The sequence below is a fragment of the Palaemon carinicauda genome, chromosome 25, assembly GCF_036898095.1.
Source record: "Palaemon carinicauda isolate YSFRI2023 chromosome 25, ASM3689809v2, whole genome shotgun sequence".
Lineage (NCBI taxonomy): Eukaryota > Metazoa > Arthropoda > Malacostraca > Decapoda > Palaemonidae > Palaemon > Palaemon carinicauda.
The window spans coordinates 96155227-96178824 of record NC_090749.1 but is presented as its reverse complement, the minus strand read 5'-3'; the positions used below and the strand labels follow the sequence as shown (position 1 = coordinate 96178824).

Below are 23598 nucleotides of genomic sequence, written 5' to 3'. Positions count from 1 at the left end.
AAAAATTGTCTTTTTTCACAATCTAGCTTTAACTAGATGACGTTACTTATATAAACAAAACCCAAATTACTTAAATTTCTTGAGTAAACTGTGTCAACAAATCACCTAAATTGTTTCCCAACGTGGAGTAAAGAATCACCGTGTCTCCTACATTTTTACAAAGGAATCATATTGATATCTAACTTTCACCGATTTGCCCCTGGAGTTCAGAGCTCCATGGCTTATGTTCTTCTTTTTTGAATACACGTTTGTTAACTGCCAATGTTTAAGATTTGAAAATGAATACCTATAATTCTAATTACTCTCTTTATTGAGATCTGTGCAGACAATAATACTGGAGATGTAAAAATAAAATCTAATGGAAGTGTTAAAAGGAACTAAAGTGTAAATGAAATGCGGGAATTGTTATAGAAATAATTTATTCAATTATAAAATACAAGTTAAAAATACGATATCTCAAATTCCCAATTATTTGTTATAAGTAAAGAATATTACAACATATACTTAAATTACATACAAATAAGTAGCAGAAAAAATTAGAAAAAAATATTCAGTTAATTTTAGACACAAAAACATTCCCTCTTTTTTAAGAGTCCAACTGACAAAAATATTAATTTAGGAAAATCTTCAAAGTAAGGTAACGTTTTGTACTGCGGAAGTCTGAACTTTCCCTCGGAATTCAAATCGAAAAGGAACCTTTCTATCAGCAAGGACACCATCAGGTAAGAAAACTAGAGCCAAAGTTTGACACATTATAAATACACAAGAGGAGGATGCAAGATAACTCTCAGCATGTTTTACAGCACTAACTTAGTCAGAGTCTGTGCCAAGATTGTCAGAAAGCCAATGAAAGATGGTTGGGTTGGCTGGACAGATAATTGATTAGTTTGAAAGGTATGAAATGGTGATCAAGAGTGGAGTCATACTGAAGAAATACACAAGACAATAATTGCATCCAATAAACTAACCTTATCACTCGATCCACATAACAATGTTAAAAAAAGTGGGAACAGAGATACAACCCCAAAAGGGGCTCTAAGCAGCAAAGAGAGATACACATATTTGTTCTACTGATATCCTGCCCTAGCACTATATTCTCCCATTCAAGTTTGTCTCTTCACTGATACATTAACCTAATAGTCTTTCTTTAATTTACATGTGAATTTGAGATACGAATGTAAGGGGGGGGATGAAAAAGATGGTTAGATTTCTGAAGAAACTGCATGTATGACAGGAGAGAATCCTCAAAGTAAACCATGAGGTTTTTCTTGGAGGCCATCCGCAAGGAAGTGGACATTTTTGCATGCTGTAAGCACATGACCAATGAATTGGCCAGTTCCGCAAGAGGCAGAGGAGGAAAGCTTTTTAGATTTATGAAAGAAAAGGGTGAACAATTGCTGCATCTATCTTTTTTAGTGAAGTCATTCAGGTAAAGAACAGAGGATTTATGTGCCTTTTGTAACAGCAAAAAGGCTTTTCATAAGTGTGAAATAGGGAGAGATATTAAAAATTTGCAAGTCTATGAGTAGATAGGAAAGATAAAAGATAAAATGAAAACTTAGGTCAAGAAATCAAAATGCAGCAGTAAAACTTGAAAAACAGAAGAGTGAATGAGCAGACGACACTCCACTGGTTGCTGACTCCCAAGAAAAGTTTCAAAGATTGCTACTGGGTGATGTGCATTGGAACTTAGCATGTGGAGCCTTAGAGCCTGGAAATCATGTGCGTGATGATTGCATTCAGAGACGATTGCGAGCGTAGACCATCGCATGCATAAAATTCTTGAGCATGGTGATAATCCTGTTCGTAGCATTCTTGTGCGAGTGATGTTTATGAGTTTGTAGCGTCTTGTGCGTTTGAAGTTGGCGATGATTATGAACTTATATAAATTCTAGATCATGGTACCAGTCGCGTTCGTCGGAACGATTGTGTGGAGAAGGGACACGAGGTGATCGTGATCACATTTGTGGCCTTCAAACTCGTAGATCGTTGTCTTGTGAAACGTGGTCTTGAGTTGATTGTAGCGCTTCTGTAAGAGGAAGATTGTTTCATGGAGACCGGTATCAACAAGCAACCTTGTTCACGTGTACGACAGGGGAAGGTGTTAATTGCTTGTGAAAACCAGAAAACTGATCTATAATCAATCATCTCTGGAGAACTCCTCAGGGCAGCTCATGTTCGTAAAGATAAGGTCACCAAAGCATCTTGGAGCATCCCTGGCAGGAGCGGAATTAGAGCAAGGCACTACCATCTTGACCAAGAAAAATTGTGATTCATCTCTTAGGAGATTTAGCACTAGTAGCAGGGGTATATACCCTTGTACCTCAATGCCTTCCCGATGGAAGGGATTTGGTATAGACTAAGATGGAGGAGAGTCTGGCTCACCAGTCATCCCATGCCTCAAGACTTCTTCCTCGGCAGTGCCACACCAGATGATATGGTTGTTGTCTCCGGAACTCTTCAATGGGGAGCAGCAATAGCCGAGAGTATTGACATCACAGGTGTGCACTGCTTCTATCTCTCCCGAGAGAGAGAGAGAGAGAGAGAGAGAGAGAGAGAGAGAGAGAGAGAGAGAGAGAGAGAGAGAGAGAGAGAGAGATATCATGACTCCTATCGATCGGCCTTCCTAGCCCTCTATGAAGATGAAAGAAGGAAGAACTTGAAGTTCATCTTCTGAGGAGTTGTGTAGATGGATGATAACACTATCGTAGGGTAGAGCACAACAGCCAGGTGAAATGTCCTTATCGCTTTCAGGGATTGGCAGTAGCGGTCTGCCAAGGGAGCACCAGTGATGTAGAAGGGAAACCTTCCTTAGGCTCTCATCGGCTACACACACAAGGAATAGAACAGCAACAGACACGCCGCCCAATAGGAATAAGTGCATTTGATAAAGACAGGTAGCACAGAAACTGTAACACAATTACGCTATCTGGTGGGTAGATGGGGCCTACTTACCAGCTACTACTACTACCACTACCTGAAGTCATAATTGCACTCATGGTCAAAGGTTTGTATGATGTGTACGAACGAACTAATAATATAGGTTAAATTACAAAGCAATTTCTGCATAATAATACATCAATTGAGTTAAATTTCACTTAGTACCAAGATCATTACAAAAAGAGGCACTACAGTAACCATGTCCCTCCTCCAGCACATACAGCAAAAGAGATCTGCAGACAAATGCACATAAAACACTTTTATTTTCTGTTGTCCAAGTATTTCCTTTGATTATTTAATTTCCACAAATACTGTTCAGGTTTCTAACTATCAAATGTTCTTATGCAACAAAGGATGTGAATAAGTAGTGAGTCAAGAGGTACAGTACGAGGCGGTATATAACTAGCTAACAAGAGATGACTCATCAGAGTGCAACATCACAAGCAGCTGAACATCACCAAGGAAACACAGATGATTTCTTTCAATCGGGCATGATTTTCTTACTTGATCAAAATTCCATTCAACTTCTTTGAAAATGTCCTCTTAAGAATCATTTGCAAAGGAATATCTCAATTCCAGTTGAATAAACTAATAAGAGAAAGTACTAGAGTCTAGCTAGCATGGAAATTGAATCTCTTTGTAACAGCCTTCTCCTCTTTGCGAAAGAAACGGCTTCCCAAATCCTTACACCTTTTTTCCGGCACAATTCTTCAAATGACTTACTAGACAAAACTTCCTGGAAAATGCTTTGGTACAGCCACTACACTTGAATGGCTTCTCCCCAGAGTGAATTCTAAAATGTCTTGTGAGATCATTTTTTTGAGAAAATTCTTTGCCACACTCGGGACATCCGTATAGCTTTCCTGTGAAAAACTCCCGAGAGGAACATGCCATTTCGTATAATGCTTTGTCACTGACACTGCCCTTGATTGGCTTCTCGCTGGTGTGAACTCTATGATGATTTGTGAGATGTTCTCGCTCAGAAAATGCTTTGTCACAGATGCTGCACTTGAAGGGCTTCTCCACAGTGTGGATTCTAAAATGTCTTGTCAGATGACTTCTCACAGAAAATGCTTTGTCACAGATATTGCACTTGAATGGCTTTGCCCCAGTGTGAGTTCTATAATGGCTTGTAAGATGACCTGTCTCAGAAAATGCTTTGTCACAGACACTGCACTTGAATGGCTTCGCCCCAGTGTGAGTTCTAAAATGTCTCGTGAGAGCACAACTCTGAGAAAATGCTTTGTCGCAGACGCTGCACTTGAATGGTTTTTCCCCCGTGTGAATTCTATAATGGCATGTGAGATTACTTCTATCAGCAAACGCTTTGTCGCAGATAGTGCACTTAAACGGCTTATTCTTAGTGTGAGTTTCATTATGCGCTTTAAGATTAACTTCGTTAGAAAATATTTTGTCACATTCTTCGCATCTGAACTGGCCTTCAGTGTGACTTAGCATGTGAACGTGCGGTTTAACTACTCCGCTAAATTGTTTTTCGTAATTCCAACCCATATACGACTTTTCTCTCATAACAACGTCAGTTTGAGTTTTGGAATCACTTTCTTGATACAGAGGTTTTTCACAGCCACTGTTTTCGATCTGCCCCTCCCTATTCTGTAAAGATTCTTCTCCCCTGCCGTTTTCTTCGTCATCATTCCTATTGGATCCCAGCTGTATGCCACATTCCTCTTTCTCACCTGTCTTTACATTCTTCTCCTCCTCTTTATTGACTTCCCTTTCACCGATTTGTAAACCCTCCTCATTCACTGATGCATCGTTGTCAAAAGGATATTTCACGTCACCTTTACCTGGCTCAAATACTTTTGGCTCTACTTTGATTAATACTTCTGGCTCTGCTATGAATTCCATGCCTGACTCCATGAAATGAGAGCCATCATTAAAATGTCCAACACTGTCAACAAAATCATCCTTTTCTAACTTGACGGCAGTGTGTGAAAACGAATCTTCCATTTTGCTTTTTGTTGGAAATTCTAATGATTCAGAGTTTCTCATCATCTCCCTATCACAAGTTGACATCTTTAATGTTATCTTCAACAGCCAAAAAATGTAAAATTAATGCTAAACTTCCTATTCTTTACATTAAAGTCCTACAACATGAACCAACACAAACCCTTCTTCCCTTTTCCCAGTCCTGTATCTCTTGCAGATATCTTCAGTAGTTTGCACAATTTTGCCACTTGAGGTGGGCAATTATTTCCTTTGGGATGAGAAATCTGAAAGAATAGAGAACTACTATCAGTGGAGATGTAAAAGATAAAAACAGAGTTTTCTGTAATAAAATGACAACTTTTTAAACTAAAATAACAAATTTTAAAAGTAATAAGGAATTTTCAAACTAAAATTAGTATTAATAATACTTACCTGATAATTTAGCTAGCCCTGAATCCCAATAACCCCTAAATTATTTACTAGACTGGCAACAGTGATACATCCTATTCTGTACCTCAGATAGTAACACTAACGGCTGGAACGAGAGTTAACTCAACACTCTTGTCAGTTGTGTAACTCCAGGGGATGGAAGGATAGGACTAGCTAAATTATCCAGATATCATTAATATCTATTTTAGTTTGAAAATTCCATATTAATAAATATTATCTTAGGATAATTTATCAAGCCTGATTACCCACATTAACAAGGATTAGGGAAATGGTGAAATTTCCCCGTTTTGAGCGGAATGGGAGGATAAGCATGAAGCGAGAACACCCCAAACTTAAACCTGAACAGTTCTTACCTGATGCAGCGGACTGCACCAGAGAAGGCCAAGTAAGAACTGAAGGTCAATCCAGAGGGAGGTCATCAGAAATCAATTGATGTGAGCAGGTCAAGTTCCAGTCCAACATCCTCTTTGAGGAGGACAATGAAAAGTGCACCTGACTAGAGGGTCGCCCCAACATCAAAAAGGAAAGGGACAAGGAGAAATGGACCAGTTAAGATAAACCCTTTGATAAGACAGAACGGAAAGCATACGGATCGCCCCTGGCGACCGAACAAGCTTGTCTATCGCTTAACCCTCTCTCCATGAGCCAGAAAGACACCTCAAAAAAAGCGTCACAAAAAACATGGTGACAAAAACCAGAGCCAACACTGTTCTTGCAAGACATGAGAGTCTAATCTAATCTGTTTAGTCAGGGAAGAAAGATAGGAAGAGAAGATTATCATTACTATAATTAAAAGGACAGAAAGAGAACTTCCCTAAAAAGATACCAAATGCCATTACTGTACTTAATTCTTGAGCCTTTCGCCAAAAGGAAGGGTAACGTATGCAAAGTCTCGATCCTGAAGAGAGAAAATTAGAGAGACTTCTATTTCTTGCCAGTAGAACCCACACTCTCCTGTGACCCTGTCAGACAGGAAGGGAGGGGAACTGAAGGCCAGACAACTGGACTGAATATTGGTCAATTCTAGAAAACTGACATCAAGAACATAAATCATACTTATATCAAGGCACTTCCCCCAATTTTGGGGGGTAGCCAACATCAAACAAATGAAAAAAAAAATGGGGACCTCTACTCTCTACGTTCCTCCCAGCCTGACAAGGGACTCAACCGAGTTCGGCTGGTACTGCTAGGGGTGCCACAGCCCACCCTCCCCCGTTATCCACCACAGATGAAGCTTCATAATGCTGAATCCCCTACTGCTGATACCTCCACGGCCATCTAAGGCACCAGAGGAAGCAGCAGGGCCTACCGGAACTGCATCACAATCGCTCGCCATTCATTCCTATTTCTAGCACGCTCTCTTGCCTCTCTCACATCTATCTCCTATCACCCAGAATATCCTTCGTTCCATCCATCCACCCAAACCTTGGCCTTCCTCCTGTACTTCTCCCATCAACTCTTACATTCATCACCTTCCTTAGCAGACAGCCATTTTCCATTCTCTCAACATGGCCAAACCACCTCAACACATTCATATCCACTCTAGCTGCTAACTCATTTCTTACACCCGTTCTCACCCTCACCACTTTGTTCCTAACCCCATCTACTCGAGATACACCAGCCATACTCCTTAGACACTTTATCTCAAACACATTCAATTTCTGTCTCTCCGTCACTTTCATTCCCCACAACTCCGATCCATACATCACAGTTGGTACAATCACTTTTTCATACAGAACTCTCTTTATATTCATGCCCAACCCTCTATTTTTTACTACTCCCTTAACTGCCCCCAACACTTTACATCCTTCATTCACTCTCTGACGTACATCTGCTTCCACTCCACCATTTGCTGCAACAGCAGACACCAAGTACTTAAACTGATCCTCCTCCTCAAGTAACTTTCCATTCAACATGACATTCAACATTGCACCACCTTCCCTTCTCGTACATCTCATAATCTTACTTTTACCCACATTAACTCTCAACTTCCTTCTCTCACACACTCTTCCAAATTCTGTCACTAATCGGCCAAGCTTCTATTCCGCATCTGCAACCAGTATAGTATCATCCGCAAACAACAACTGATTTACCTCCCATTCATGGTCATTCTCGACTACCAGTTTCATTCCTCGTCCAAGCACTCGAGCATTCACCTCTCTCACCACTCCATCAACATACAAGTTAAACAACCACAGCAACATCACACATCCCTGTCTCAGCCCCTCTCACCGGAAACCAATCGCTCACTTCATTTCCTACACATTCTTTACTACCTTTGTAGAAACTTTTCACAGCTTGCAACAACCTTCCACCAACTCCATATAATCTCATCACATTCCACATTGCTTCCCTATCAACTCTAACATACGCTTTCTCCAGATCCATAAACGCAACATAAACCTCCTTACCTTTTGCTAAATATCTCTCGCATATTTGCCTAACTGTAAAAATCTGATTCATACAACCCCTCCCTCTTCTAAAACCACCCTGTACTTCTAAGATTTAATTCTCTGTTTTATCTTTAATCCTATTAATCAGTACTCTACCATACACTTTTCCAACTACACTCAACAAGAAACGAGGGACAAATCACGCATAAGAGACATCTCCATCTTCATGAGAAAGAACCTAATAGTCCCACTGACTTTGTGTCAGGCAATGTAAGGGAGGGAGGTTATGTCAGTGTAGACAATACCGAAGCAACCACCTGTTGCCTCGCTTAACAGGAAGCTGTCATCATCAAAGAGTTAAGGGGTTTACAGAAAGGAGGCAACTTATTTCTCTATAATGAGTGCCTAGGACAACTAAGTGGACTGTTGTCAGGCAATATGGGGAGGGGGGGAAGATCAGAGTTGTCCAAAGTCATTAGCAGAGGCTGCAAACTGCATTGTTTTGCCAGACTCAGCAAAGCATTGTTCCAGTGTTAGAACACAAGAGGTAACGCCACCCATGACTCAAGTTGCAAAACGCCGACAGCAGACTAGCTGTCGTCTTATTCATCAAGGCACTGCGTCAAGAGAAAGGCACAGGAAGGGGATTTTCTAGTGCTCAACAACCAAAGAGGAGGGAGCACACCAACAGAGTTAGGATTGGAATGATCGCCAGGATAGACCTGTTACTAAATCCTAAAAGGTGCCTAACAAAAAGGCACTAATAAATACCTCTCCTCTCCTCAGAATGACATAATAAGCGGAGAGCAAAGGGCAAAGTTGGCAACTCCGTCTCCTGGAGGAGACCTGTCTCGCTGGTTCAGTGTCAGGCGAAAATAAGGGAAACTTCACACCGATCATGGTCACCAACATCAACTGGCAGAATACCTGTTGCCTCCAACACTTGACAACAGGAACGTTCTTGTGAGAACTATTGCCGTAACCAAGACTTTGAGATCGTGGGCTCCTTTATCCTGGTCCCCATGGATGCCAGGAATCCCTACCTAACAAAACGCCTCTCTGAACGAATTAATCATATTTTAGATAAAAAGTTCCTAGAACCAACGAGGAAACTAGAAAGTGACAAGGGCTATTGGGAACGTTGGCTACTCTACGTAAGAGTACGAGCGGTCTCACTGAACAAGTCATCCTCCTCTACTTTACTTAAAAGACTGTTCCCATGGTCTATCACACATGGAAACCTTGTACCTTACCGGACCTTAAAAGACTTGTCGTATATAGTCTTAGGAATAAAGTATTATACAATGTAGTCCACATTAAATGTCAAATCCACATATCAAAGCACTTAGAAAACAAGAAAGTCCTCAATTTCTTCTTGAAATTCTTAATATCTCCAGTCTTTTGGGTGTCTAGTGTAAGCCTGCTGTAAAAATTTGGATCTGCACATTTGAAAGCTCTAGAACCTGCAGTGGACATACATCTTGGTTCCCATTATTTTAAACCATCTGTAACTATTCTCGTGTCGACACAATTGTTGGCTGCATACGTCGCAATTCTCATAGAAATCTTGATAAGTCTTATGATTGCAAAGGGTAGAGATTCCAGGAAGTCTCGCCTAACCACAGAAGCTCAAAATGATCTAAAATGAGGTACCGTACATCGAGCAATCGCAAAATAAACCTGTGATAAAAAGCAAAGATGGAAACATTCCGAATAGGTTTGCATCATCAGTTGCGTGGAAATGTTCCTAAGATATTCGCATAGGGAGTGGAGTCAGCGTACGCTCACCAGGAGAAAGAGAGGAGAGTCAAAACATCGCAGGCGTGGAATTTGAAGAGAAAAACACAACAGAGCTTGACTACTGTCGTTTCTTCGTCTTCAATGGAGGAATGGCAAACCCTATTTCTTCTAATGGAAGGGAAAAGAACAGTAGGAGTATCCATTGAAACTCCCACCAAACAGTCTAAAGACTACACTATTAAACAAAAGGAAACAGTTACGTTTGATCATCAGCTGACTAACTACATTCCTGAGGTAGATGATATTGATGCACGAACAGGCGCCTCTATGCAAACGCTTTTCAGAAAACTGAGTGCGAGAAACAACAAATAGTAAAATGAAAGAAAATTACATGATCCAAATGTGAAATCAAACTGCTAGTATTATCATTACTAGCTAAGCTACAAACCTAGTTGGGAAAAGATGCTATAAGTCCAAGGGCTTCAACAAGGAAAAATAGCCCTATGAGGAAAGGAAATAAGGAAATAAACGATATGAGAAATAATGAACAATTACAACAAAATATTTAAAAAACACTAACAACATCAAAACAGATATTTCACATATAAACTATAAAAAGACTTATGTCAGCCTATTCAACATAAAAATATTTGCTGTAAGTTTGAACTTTTGAAGTTCTACTGATTCAACTACCATATTAGGAAGATCATTCCACAACTTGGTCACAGCTGGAATAAAACTTCTAGAATACTGTGTAGTACTGAGCCTCATGGTGGGGTAGGCCTGAATATTAGAATTGACTGCATGCCTAGTATTACAAGTGGGATGGAAATGTCTGAGAAGATCTAAATGTACAGGATGACCAAAATTATGAAAAATCTTGTGCAACATGCATAACAAACTAATTGAAAAATGGTGCCGGAGATCAATATCTAGATCAGGTGTTATTGCTAGCAATAAGAAAACATCCCATGAGCTCTATGATCAGAGGAAGTCATAGCACAAGAAGTGAAATAATCAACTTATTCCAAACTCCCAACTGCTTAAAGCACATTAGGTGCCTAGAAAGTCACACACCCAAATAGCATAGACATAGAAAAAGGGACAATGAAAGGACAAACTCTTGATGGGGAACTAAAGGTAGTGATCGAGGAGAGCTTCCAATTCCACAAGTTACTGGGACAGACAAGCAAAGCCTGAGTAGCCTACATGTGAAGTGACTGTCACCAAACAAAAGGGAAACAGGAATGAGAAGACTCAAACTGTCTGAAGTTCACACGGGTCTGTATTAAGCCAAATGAAGGGGGACGACGAGGTCACAATGCATCCCAAGGAGCCAGCATCGACCAGCAAACCAGGTGTTGCTTCAGCTGGAAGGCGATTGTCTAAATCCTGATTGCCAAGCAGAAGGGACATTTCTAAGAGAATAAAATTCATCATTAACCATGGCCTTTTCTCTTATCTTCGAAAGCCCTTCCAGCTGTGATGACTTATGATTATTGAACTACGTAGCCATCTATTTCCAGGCCATGAGTAACACAATTTGCCAAAGGTATTCAAGATTGAAAACCGTAACTCTGCCACTGGAACAGCTCTCATGGGGGTCATATTCCTTACAACTCATTCTGACTCTGCAGGAAGGGCAGCTTCATAAAGAATTTGGGTTGCACAACAAATTTGGGTACATTCAGGCACACTATTCTATCTAATTTATCTTCCTCTTGTTTTGTTAAAATTTTTATAGTTTATATAGGAAATATTTATTCTGTTGTTAATGTTCTTAAAATATTTTAGTTTTCCTTGTTTCTTTCCTCACTGGGCTATTTTCCCTGTTGGGGCCCCTGGGCTTATAGCATCCTGCTTTTCCAACTAGGGTTGTAGTTTAGCAAATAATAATAATAATAATAATAATAATAATAATAATAATAAAAAAGGCAATCAAACAGTTAAAATAAAGCACTACTGATATCAATAATACATATAAAGACATCAGCAATCACACAAATGATCGAAGGTGCTGACGGCAAAAAGGATATTGAAATTCTACAGGAACAAACGGTTATTATTCGACCGGTTGCTCTGAAGTAACTGACGAGTGTTGTATGAACTCTTGTTCCAGCTGTCAGTGTTACCAACGGCCGTATGGAATAGGAGGTATCAGAATTGTTAATGTGGTAAAAATCTGGGGTAGGTTAATGGGATTCAGGGCTAGATAAGTTATTCTAAGGTAATGTTTATTAATTTGTCTTTTTCCTAACCATACAAACCTGACTCCTTGAAATAGATAACAACCAGTTATCCACAAGGAGAGGGTGCAGGCCAAGAAGCCCAACCCAGTCAGCTCATAACTCACTTTTCATACTTCGGCCCAGGACTTAGAAGTTGGTTTGAGGAGGGAAGTTAGATTAAAAAATCATTTATAAAATTAGTCATTTGTTCATATGCATAATGAAAATCCTCGTTCTTTATTAATGGACACTCACTACTTGGAGGGTTGAAAGTCTCCTAGGAACCACAACTGGAAGGTTCTGTGACTTCTCTGAAAGTGTTCCAGGCTAGATCTGTGGAGAAGCAAAGCAAGGACACTATTACCCCTTGTTTATCATAAGGATGAGATACTGATAGGCTCTGGGTCGTACATAAATTGTAACATACCATGTAAGGAGAAATCATAGCCCCAAAGGGGACATCAGTAAGAATTACATACCAAATATAAGAATAATGGGTTGGTAGAGATTCAACACCTCACAGCTCTCATGGAGAATGGGGAGATTTACTTCTTTGGATAAAAAATGGTGCTCTGAAGTGGTACTTAGCAATATCTGGTCCCAACCAGCATGTAAACGCCTCGGCCACTAATCCCAAGAGAGGGATAGAGGAATGAAGGAGAAGAGCCAGTTATGCTACTTTTCTTTCTCCATAATGTCAAAAGCCTTCCCACTGTCTCTGCCTTCTTTGGTGTTAACCTGTCCGATTCCGACGAATTCCTTGCAAGCTTCTTCCCCTTCGGGGCATACGTCTGCCACTGAACCAGAAGTCACAATTGACACTCAGAGCAAGTAGATGCTTGGGAACAGACATGCTCACGACATGAAGCACAGAGTCGGTTGCAGCGTCTTCCCTTTCCCCGGAAATCACAAGTTTCTGTTTCCATTCCATTGTTCAATAATCGCATAGTTAAAAGAAAAGAATCATCAATTCTGGCAAGCACTGTAAAGTACGTCCGTACGCTGCAGCGGTCGAAGCAAATGCCAGTTATGAGCAGACTGAAAGAAGCGCTGCCACCTATCCAGTTTAACTCGAAGTAGGACGAGGGATTGTAGGACACATGGGAACAGTTACATTTGTCCTAAATATGCAAAACAAAGGCTTTAATCTCTGCCTCTCTCCATTTGTTCTTGTTATACATTTCTGGTATCTAAATATCTTTTACTTTCCCTTGCTGTACATTTAACAATGCAGTACATTGTTGTTAACCCAAAAATTATTTTTCAAAAACAAACGTATGACAATTAAAGACTGGTTATTTTCATGAAACTACCATATTATCATTATAACTATTATTATAAGGGAGGAGGTTAACCAAGGCCAGCACAAATACATTTGGGAAGCAAAAATATAATACATTAGTAATATTAAGTGATAAAAAAATTAGAAGTAATAACAATAATTGTTATTTTTATATCAATATGATGTTTTTATTGCTATGTCCGCCCCGAATCCAATTCAATGTCGATATTATTCCAAAAATGAATAGTTTCCCGTCATCTTCTCTTTTTATGAATACAGTACGTATGGAGAAAAAGTATACATACAAATTTTAACAAAATAAAATAACGGATTTTGAGCGAAGTGAAAAATCTATTTTTGGGTGAGATAGTCCTGATGGAAGGTTCCTATAGGTAGCTTTCTAAAGGATATTTGGCTACAGTGATATTCCCAGAGAATTAACCTTTAGGTCTCCAGAATTCTAACTCCTGGCGCGAATATCCTTAAAATTTCTCTTGAGGATATCGCATAATATCAGGGGACGTATATCTTGATACGACACATAGCAATCTTCACCCCGAATAGCGTTTTCTTTTCGAAGGGGAAGAGTAGCAAAAATTGAAGGGGAGCCGTCATCAAGGTTACCCTTCCTCCTGTACTACTACAGTATTGAGTATCTAGATGGCGCTCATTCTTTGTAGCATTGAGCATGGTGCTACAGATACAGTAATTTCGGGAGGGATCCTGCCAAGGCCTTTTCTATAGAAAAGGAGGGCGGGTCCATCAGGACGACATGGCTATCTCACCCAAAAATAGATTTTTCGCTTCGATCAAAATCCGTTTTTTTGGCTCAAGCCATGTCGTCCTGATGGAAGTTTACCAGAGAATTACTAGAAAGTACTGTATCTGTGGATTTTCATGGGTGCCTTAACCTTGGGACAATTTTTCTATGGTCATCCGGACCATTGAGACAAATGACGTTACCGTTATCCGTCATTACCACTAATCATGGACAATGTTAGTGCATCCTGCTCCCTGCAGGGAAGAGTCATACTAGACAGCAGAAAAGGGGTCTCAAGGTTTGCAGATATTGCATGAACAAACATAAGTACAGTGAACCCTCGTTTATCGCGGTAGATAGGTTCCAGACCCGACCGCGATAGGTGAAAATCCGCGAAGTAGTGACACCATATTTACCTATTTATTTAACATGTATATTCAGACTTTTAAAACCTTCCCTTGTACGTAGTACTGTTAACAAACTACCCTTTAATGTACAGAACACTTAATGCATGTACTACAGTACCCTAAACTAAAACAGGCACAAATATTAAAGGCGATTTTATATCATGCGTTTCCTAAACACGCCAAAAAGCACGATAAAAAATGGCAACCAATGTTTGTTTACGTTTCTCTGATCATAATGAAGAAACAAACGCATTTAGTGTACTGTACACATCTGTGTATAGGTTAGTATTTGCATCGATTATATTGATTATACAGTATGTTGATTTTGTTATTACCAATGTTTTACTTAATTTTTCTTAGGGCTTCCAAATGAAATGTTTTTCTTTATGACGCCGCCTGAAACGACGGCGTCATAAAGTACGCTCAGTAAACAACCACGCTCAGTAAACAAAGAAGGCATTTAACGCGCATGATGAAAGTGATAAATAATGATATTTACAGTAAAAGCTTTTAGAAAATATGTTATTACAAATATTATTTACCGTATCTATATAAAATCATACAGTACATACTGTACGTAGCAAAGCAGGAAAACAATTTACGAGAGAGAGAGAGAGAGAGAGAGAGAGAGAGAGAGAGAGAGAGAGAGAGAGAGAGAGAGAGAGAGAGAGAGAGATTGTTTTACGTACGTAAATGTAAATTTTAAACAAAAAAAATATGATAGGTTACAACATGTATACTGTACTCTTCAGACTTTTAAAACCTTCCCTTTAACTTAATGCATACAGTACTAAACTAAAACAGGCACAAATATTAAAATGTTAGAATATTAAAGTAAAAAATAAAGATTGTTACTGTACTCACCACGAAAGAAGTTCAAGAAAAACTTGAATGATGATGGCGATGAATTTTCTGCACAGTAGAAATGATGACGATGAAGCTCATGATATCTTCTACTGTCCAGCCAATGATAGTATTTTACGTCTCTTCAGACGGAGGTGTCTTTTCCTGGGACACCTCTTCAACTTCTTCCTGGGAAACTTCTTCAATTTCTTCCGAAGGCGTACTAGCAGGAGGAACTGGCTCTTTTTTGCGAGGCTGGAAGAACATTGTGATCGGAAGTTGCTGCCGCTGCTTCTTTTTTCGCTCTAAGAGCATCCTGTAGGGAGTCATGTCTTCATCGATCTTGTTGCAGAACTGCATAGACCGAACCATATCCTCGTCCCACTCTTGCAACATTTCTTTCAACTCCTTCGCATGGTTGCAGGTCTTGGCAAGCCGTTCTAATGTTAAGCCCGTTTCTTCGACATTTTCTTGGGTCTCTTCCTGTGTTTCGCTCTCTTCTTCACTGGCCGATTTCGTCAGGTCTTCTAGGTCTGCGTCAGTTAGCGGCTGGGAATGGCAGTCCAACAACTCGTCGACGTCTTCAGTCGTCATGTCGCCAAACCCGTCACCTCCAATTATCGCAGCCAACTGCACAGATTTGCGTATTGCAGAGTGTTGGATTTCAGACGGAGTAAATCCCTCGTCGTCGTAAACAATCTGGGGCCACAACTTCTTCCAGCTCGCATTCACGGTTGCAGTTTTCATTTCTTGCAGTGCCTTCTGAATGTTCTGCAGGCACGTGGCTATGGTGTACTGCCGCCAGTACGCCTTCAAGTTAAAATCTTTATCCTCATCATCTTGGGCAGCATACACACATGCAACGAGGTCCGCCAAGGTATTATTCATGTAGAGGGCCTTGAACGCCCTGATAACCCCCTGGTCCATCAGTTGAATTAATGACGTGGTGTTGGGTGGCAGGAACTCAACCTGAATGCCCTCATGCGACAGATCAGTTGCGTGTCCACCAGCGTTATCCATAAGGAGAAGGATCTTGAATGGCAAGCCCTTCTCTACGAGATATTTGCTGACTTGCGGGATGAAACACTGGTGGAACCAGTTGGAGGTCAGCATCTTCGTAATCCATGCTTTTGGATTATGCATCCAGTACACGGGAAGGAGATTCTTATTCTTATTTTTCAAAGCGCGAGGATTTTTCGACTTGTAAATAAGCCCCGGCTTTAGCAAAAATCCAGCAGCATTGCCACACATCACGAGGGTAACGCGATCCTTGAATGCTTTAAAGCCAGAGGCTTTGGCTTCTTCTTTGAACAGGAAAGTTCGCGACGGCATTCTCTTCCAAAACAAGCCGGTCTCATCCATATTAAACACTTGTTCCGGCTTGTATCCACCTTCGGCGATAATATTCTTGAACGTCTGGTTCACGTAAGTTTCAGCAGCGGCAGTTCAGCGGAAGCAGCCTCGCCGTGCAGGGAAACGCTTTTCAGGGCGAAGCGTTTCTGAAACTTCGCGAACCATCCTTTGCTGGCGGAAAAACGTTGTTTCTGAGGCTGGGAATCAGTGGATGTCCCTGGTTGAGGTTCATCTACATCATCATCTTCTTCAGCATGGTCGCCATCGTCGTCTTGAGGTTCCTTTGCCGCAAAATTCTCATACAAGCTCAAAGCCTTGGTTCGGATGGTGTTCGTATCCAAGGCTATGTTCTTCTTCCGGCAGTCGGCAATCCACACTGCTAAAGCACCTTCCATGCGTACGATCGTTTTATTACGCGTGGTAACGACTCGCTTCGCTGATCTGCTAAAGGTGATGGTAGCCGTCTTTCTAATGTACGCCTCGTCCTTCTTGATATAGCGAACGGTGGATTCGTTGACTCCAAAATGGCGGGCTGCGGCCGCGTAACTTCTACCGTCTTTTAACATATCGAGAAGCGTCACCTTCTCAGCAATCGTCATCATCTTTCGGTGGCGTTTAGGCTCACTACCAGCCTTAGTAGAAGCAGAACGCTTGGGAGGCATTGTACAGTAGGGTTTAACAGAAAGTTCAACAAAAAGTTCAACTTAAAACAGTCACGCACAACAAAGATTAAAGTCCACAATAACTTAACAACATCTACACAGCGATACGGCGGGAGACAAAGTGACCGCGAATACGTAGATGCTGCGGGTTGGAGATGCGGGCAAAACACCAATCACAGGCTAGATAACAAAACTTTGGTTCTGATTCGTCATCTATCAGCGCTTGAACCAATCACAACCCGTCTTATATGCTACGTAGGTTACCAATTCAAAGTACAAGGTACCCTACGTATACTGTACAGTAATAATAATAATAATAATAATAATAAATAATGATAATAATAATAATAATAATAATGATAATAATAACAATAATAATTTTAATAACAACAATAACAATAATAATAATAACAATAATAATAATACAGCTTTACGTACGCTATTTTACGCTTGTTTTGTTGTAGGACATGTCTCTCTCTCTCCCTCTCTCTCTCTCTCTCTCTCTCTCTCTCTCTCTCTCTCTCTCTCTCTCTCTCTCTCTCGTACGCTTATTTGAGATGTGATTTTTGCAACAAAGAATATTATTGGATACAGTACTACGTACGTATACATACAAAAGATTCATGGAAAAGATGCACATCCATTACATTTGTAGTACAGTAGTAGCCATCAGCAGCCTTAAACCATTCTAATATGGTATGACTGCATCTGATTTGCGTTTCATGTTCGATTTAATTTTACTACGTACTGTATACAGCACTGAATTATCGTATGATCACATTCTCTTTTCGTGTTTTATTTCTTTCTGTGCTGAATTATATGTCATATGTAATGCAATGAACAATCAGTAAGAGCAGATATTACTAATTACAGTATTAATGGAATTACAGGTAACGAAATATCGTATTTGGGGTCTTCAGATATCGCGGTATTTTCGAAATTTCCGGAAAATCCGCGATATGTATATATATATGGGTTATGAAAAAAAACCCGCGAAGTGGTGAATCCGCGATGGTCGAACCGCGAAGTAGCGAGGGCTCACTGTATCAACTAGATATACAAAAGGTCTCACGGTTTGTATATGTTGTCGGAACAACTAAGCGTCAACTATATCTATTGTTTGTAAGCATACAATAATATGAGGTTTACTTAAATAAGTAAGAGAACTCTGGCATATCTAATGTGCTAATTGCAGGGCGAAATAGGACACAATTACACTCTAATTGACATTTATTTTGAATAAATGACCAAATGGAATAATGAGTGTAACGAATGTAACATGTTAAGGGAATTATACGTACAACATATACAGAAAATATTATCCTCCCTGAGAGGGAAGAAATGATGAGTGCCACTCCAAAATTGAAAGTTTTGATAAATTTTCCTATAATAATTTCTGTAAATGTTGTATACTATCAACACTGTGTACTATGTACACACGGCACAAGTGTTACCTGTATAATTGCACATCTGAGATTTTGAATAGTCTTAGTGTCACCATGGTGACACTCACTTAAAAGGTTTCGCACTGGAAGTGTCAACACCTTTTCACCCTAATTAATAGTCCCAATCAATTAACTGTTCATCGCAGCACTAGACGACAGGTTTTAATACAGTACCTGCCGCCACCACATAATGCTTCAGTTCGTGGACTTGCTTTGCGTAGTGTTTGTAGAACACTCTGGATGATTTCCATCCAGTATATGAGCGAAGACACTCAAAGTCCATATACTGATAAAAGTTCAGTGATGAAGCAATTTTTCTCGGATCATGACCTGCGGGTGTACTGCCAGGATCCGCTCTGCGAATGAAGTAGGTGAGCTTCGCCCTCAGTTGCTCTAGGGATAAGTTTGATCCTGAAGTTTCTTCTTTGAAGAGCTGTCCTCCCCTGAAGTCTGAAGTTCTACGAAGATAGACCTTTAGACACTCTACTGGACACAGAGAAACATCTTCCTTCAGAGGGCAGATTCTCCAGGGACCCCATCTTTTAGTGGGTAGCTCGTTCTTGGTGAGAAAGGCTGGATCAGGAAAGAAATTCAGTTCTCCCACTTCTGTGAACTGAATGTAGCCCTCATTTCTTGATAGGGCTACTATTTCACTAACTCTAGCCCCTGAGGCTATAGTGAACAGGAAAATAACCTTCTGGGTTAGATCCTTAAGAGAACAATCTTCATTGTTCACAGATGAAGCATAATGTAGAACCTTGTCCAAAGACCATGAAATGGGCTTCGGAGGAGCTGCAAGCCTAAGTCTAGCATTTGTCTGAGGGATCTAGTTAAAGATTTCGTTCGTCAGGTCCACTTGAAAGGCGTATAGAAGAGGTCTAGTCAGGGCTGACTTGCACGTAGTTATCGTGTTGGCTGCCAGACCTTATTTATGAAGGTGGATAAAGAAGGACAGACAGAAGTCTATTGAAATTTCTTTCGGTCCTTTTGCTTTAACAAAAGCACCCCACTTTTTCCAAGACGATTCATATTGTCTTCTAGTTGACTTAGACTTGTATTCTTCTAAGAAGTCTATACTGCCTTTTGAGATCCCAAATCTTTTCTGAACCGCTAGGGCAAGAAAATCATGAAATGAAGGTTTTGGGTTCTCTGTGATGAAGCGAGGACAGTCGACTTCTGAACCCGGTGAGATAGTGCTAGGTTCGGTACAGGGACCAGCCTCAGCCTCAGTTCCTTCACTAGAGGGAACCAGTTGCTCTTGGGCCACTTGGGGGCCACTAGAGCTGCCGTTCCCTGGAAGGATCTCAGCTTGTTGAGGACCTAGACAGGCCTTCTCCATCACGAGGCTCAATACTACACAGTATTCTAGAAGTTTTATTCCAGCTGTGACCAAGTTGTGGAATGATCTTCCTAATCGGGTAGTTGAATCAGTGGAACTTCAAAAGTTCAAACTTGCAGCAAATGTTTTTAAGTTGAAGAGGATGACATAAGTCCTTTTATAGTCTATATATTAATCATCTGTTTTAATGCTGTTAACCCTTTTACCCCCAATGGACGTACTGGTACGTTTCACAAAACTCATCCCTTTACCCCCATGGACGTACCGGAACGTCCCTGCAAAAAACTGCAGTTTACATTTTTTTTTTGCATATTTTTGATAACTTTATGAAAAACTTCAGGCATTTTCCAAAATAATGAGACCAACCCGACCTCTCTATGACAAAAATTAAGGCTGTTAGAGCAATTTAAAAAAAATATATTGCAAAATGTGCTTGAAATAGAAAAACACCTGGGGGTTAAGGGTTGGAAAGTTCCAAACAGCGTTGGGGGTAAAAGGGTTAATATCTTTGAAAATATTTTATTTTAATTTTTCATTACTACTTATACTGTTTATTTATTTCCTTATTTCCTTTCATCACTTTGCTATTTTTCCCTGTTGGAGCCCTTGGGATTTTAGCATCTTGCTTTTCCAACTAGGGTTGTAGCTTAACTAGTAATAATATAAGTATAAATAATAATAATAATAATAATAATAATAATAATAATACAGTTTCTCATCATTTAAAAATTCATTAGGATTACAGTCAAGTGTATTCAACGCTGTTATCGGTGACATATGAGTAAATCTATTATCCATCTCAAAAAGAAATCTGTCTATTGTGTCAAAATATGACAAATTCGGAGATAATTTGTATTTTTCCTAACCATACAAACCTTAGCTATTTACATTGGGTTTACCTTTCGGCGTAGCTGAAATGATGAGCCATTAGATTTTAACGAGGGTTTACTACCCCGCGCTAGTTAGCAGGGGTAGGGGGAGGGGTAGCTTGCTACCCCTCCCCCCCTCACACACCGGGGAAATGTCTCACTTCACTTAGAGGTAGGACTTGACTTGGGGGACAGGGCTGGCGGGCAAATATGTGTAAATAGCTAAGGTTTGTATGGTTAGGAAAAATACAAATTATCTCCGAATTTGTCATTTGTTCCATAACCGAAATACAAACCACGCTATTTACATTGAGTGACTAACCCCTTAGGAAGGGTGGAAAGTCCCCAGCCATACTGGCTTTGGCTTACCCGGGTACTCAGAATCCGAGTGAGTCGCACCCGAGAAAAGGAGTCCCTGCACCTCACAAGTTCCTTGCTCCGCAAGGAAACGTGTGGCCTACATAAGCTTGTGTGTGAAGGAAGAAAGTGTGACCCGTCCTAGGCAGTTGACCTGGAGTTCCAGAAGGAACTCTGGGTTAGGACGTTCCCAATACCCCCTCGTCAGGGTATGGGGGACGCGACAGTATTGTCTCAATACTCGGAACACAAGGAAGCATGGTTTACCTCCAGAAGTTTGAGGTCAGCTATGCAGTGATCAGGATGCTGCTTCCCCAGTAGAGGGAACGATGAAGAAAGAAGTAAGGGCCAGACATACTTCTTTCATTCATGCAGTCTAAAACCTGGTAACAATGCCCTCAACCTTCTGCTACCTGTCCAAAAAGGAGCCTGAGGTTGGACCAGCTGTTGTGTAGCCACCACAGAGCGATAGAAACGTATCGAAACTCCTGTGGGTCACGTCTTGCAGGAAGCGGGCTGCGAAGGTCATTAGACGCTTCCAGACTCCAGCTTGTAGCACCTGCGTCACAGAGTAGTTCTACTCGAAGGCGAGGGACGTTGCGATGTATCTGACATCGTGCTGTAGGGCGACGTGACGGGGGAGGGTCTGGATTCCGGTCGAGATGAATGCCCTTGAGTCCGAGCTGAACAGGTATACTGGTGACTCTCCCGTGTCCTTCCTGTGCTCCCAAACCGGCTTGCACGTGAGGACAAACTGCAGCTGTTCTCAAAGATAACCCCTCGGTTCCTTTACTGGCAAGAAGGAGAAGGTCTGGGTCATCTGATACAGAACGGAGACTCGAAATCTTGAAGGAGTCGAACGGAAGATCCGGGACTTCCAAGATTCTGAGTCTAGAAAACAACTCAGGAGCGAACCTGAATGTTGCCTCCCCCTATTCTCTTGAAAGGGCGGAGTCGTACGAGACCATGAAGATTGCTTACACACTGGCCGAGGCCAGAGTGAGCAGGAGCACCGTCCCCCAAGACGGATTACGATCAGAGGCCTGACGTAATGGTTCTTGAGAAGATCTCTTAAGGGACTAAAGAGTCCGAACCATGCTCCATGGAGGAGGTCTCACTCCGACTGGGGCAGGTACGTTCGTAGCTTCGCACGAGCGAAGAAAGATCCAGCGGGAAGGAAAAGTCTATTCCTTTCAGCCTGAAAGCCAGGGAAAGGCTGAGCGATAGGCTTCACTGCCGAGAGCGGAAAAGAGTTTCCTCCCACCTAAAAGCAATAACTCCGTTATTGCTGGAGTAGAGGCCTCAATGGAAGAGGTATCTCTCCCACGACACCAACCACAGGAGACTCTCCACTTCGCCTGGTAGACCCCTGCGGATGACTATCGCAGGTGACGCGACCTCCGCTCCCCGACTGTTGCGGGTCGTCTCTTCTTGAGGAGGCGGGGTAGTGTCTCCAGGCGTGAAGCCGAAGAGATGCAACGGATTGTGAAAGATGTTGTAGTGTGGTTGTTTGAGTAGCCTGTGTCGTGGAAGAAGCTCTCCCGGGAGTTCCGTCAGGGGATGCAGAGGGTCCGGAAACCGTTCTGCGTATAGTCGCAGCGGAGCTCTCAGGGCCATCGAAAGGTTGACAGACAACCTGGTCTTGTTGAGACCCCTTCTCAACAGACAACAATGGTGGGAAGACGTAGGCGTCGATGTTGTCCCACCGTCACCGGAAAGCATCTTGCCAAAGAGTCTTGGGGTCTGAGACTGGGGGGAAGGACAGCGGAAGCTTGAAGTTCCAGGCTGTCGGGATCAGGTCCCCCAGGCCAGGACTTGCTGGTTACTAGAGGCCAAAGACCCCCAGGTACTCTCTATCTGTGAGGCTCTGCTCAGATTGTCGAAGAGAACATTCCTCTGTCCGGAATGAGCGGGCCGATAGTGGTATTGAGAGGACTTCGGATCATCTCAGTATCTCTACTGCAAGATGCGAAAGTATGAAAATGCGCCTCCCTGCTGGTTGGAATACGCCAGTACCATGAAGTTGTCGCGCACGGAGCGACTCGGCAGGATCTATAGGATCTGTAGAAGGGCCAGACTACGGCCTCTAAGCCTACCTGAATGATAAGGAGGTACCCTTCAGGTCCTGACCATAGGCCTGAACCGGAACATGCCCCCCCCCCCCCTTTTTCTTTGACGAGTCCGAGAACAGCATCAAATGTGGGGAAAGGACGAGAAAATTCACTCCCATCAAGAGGTTCCATAGGTCAACACCCATTGCAGGTCTAAACGTTCCGCCGGGCCCCTAAGGCACCAGAAAGTCCGGTTAATCGTTGCTTTGATACCACCGGAACTTGGGCCGCCTCACAGGGAACTTATCCTGAGGCGACCGTTCGGGACTTAGACGGGTCAATGAGGAAAAGAGACCCAGGAAACGTTCCAAGGTAGGGCTGAAAGCTCTGCTTGACTGAGAACAGGTACTGCGACTCTCCTCAGCCTTGCCACAGTCAACTGAAGGGAGGGCTCGGAGAAGGAGTCAATATCATAGCTAGATACTCCAGATGTTGAGGCAGAAGTAGAGAAGGCTTCAAGCAAATTACC

The 23598-nt window shown here is 41.6% G+C and overlaps 2 protein-coding genes across 2 annotated transcripts in view; one reads left to right on the top strand and one right to left on the bottom strand.

Annotated features, from left to right (window-relative positions):
- Positions 1-3624: 3624 nt before the first annotated feature.
- LOC137619154 (zinc finger protein 665-like) lies at positions 3625-4977 on the bottom strand. Its single transcript, XM_068349341.1, has one exon. The coding sequence runs from the start codon at positions 4975-4977 to the stop codon at positions 3625-3627; it is 1353 nt and encodes a 450-aa protein (XP_068205442.1).
- A 673-nt stretch (positions 4978-5650) lies between these two features.
- LOC137619153 (cilia- and flagella-associated protein 43-like) overlaps positions 5651-23598 on the top strand; it is a 66470-nt gene continuing 48522 nt past the window's right edge. The window contains exon 1 of the mRNA XM_068349340.1: positions 5651-5725. Coding sequence (XP_068205441.1) covers positions 5651-5725 — 75 coding nt within the window. The remainder of the gene's footprint in view (positions 5726-23598) is intronic.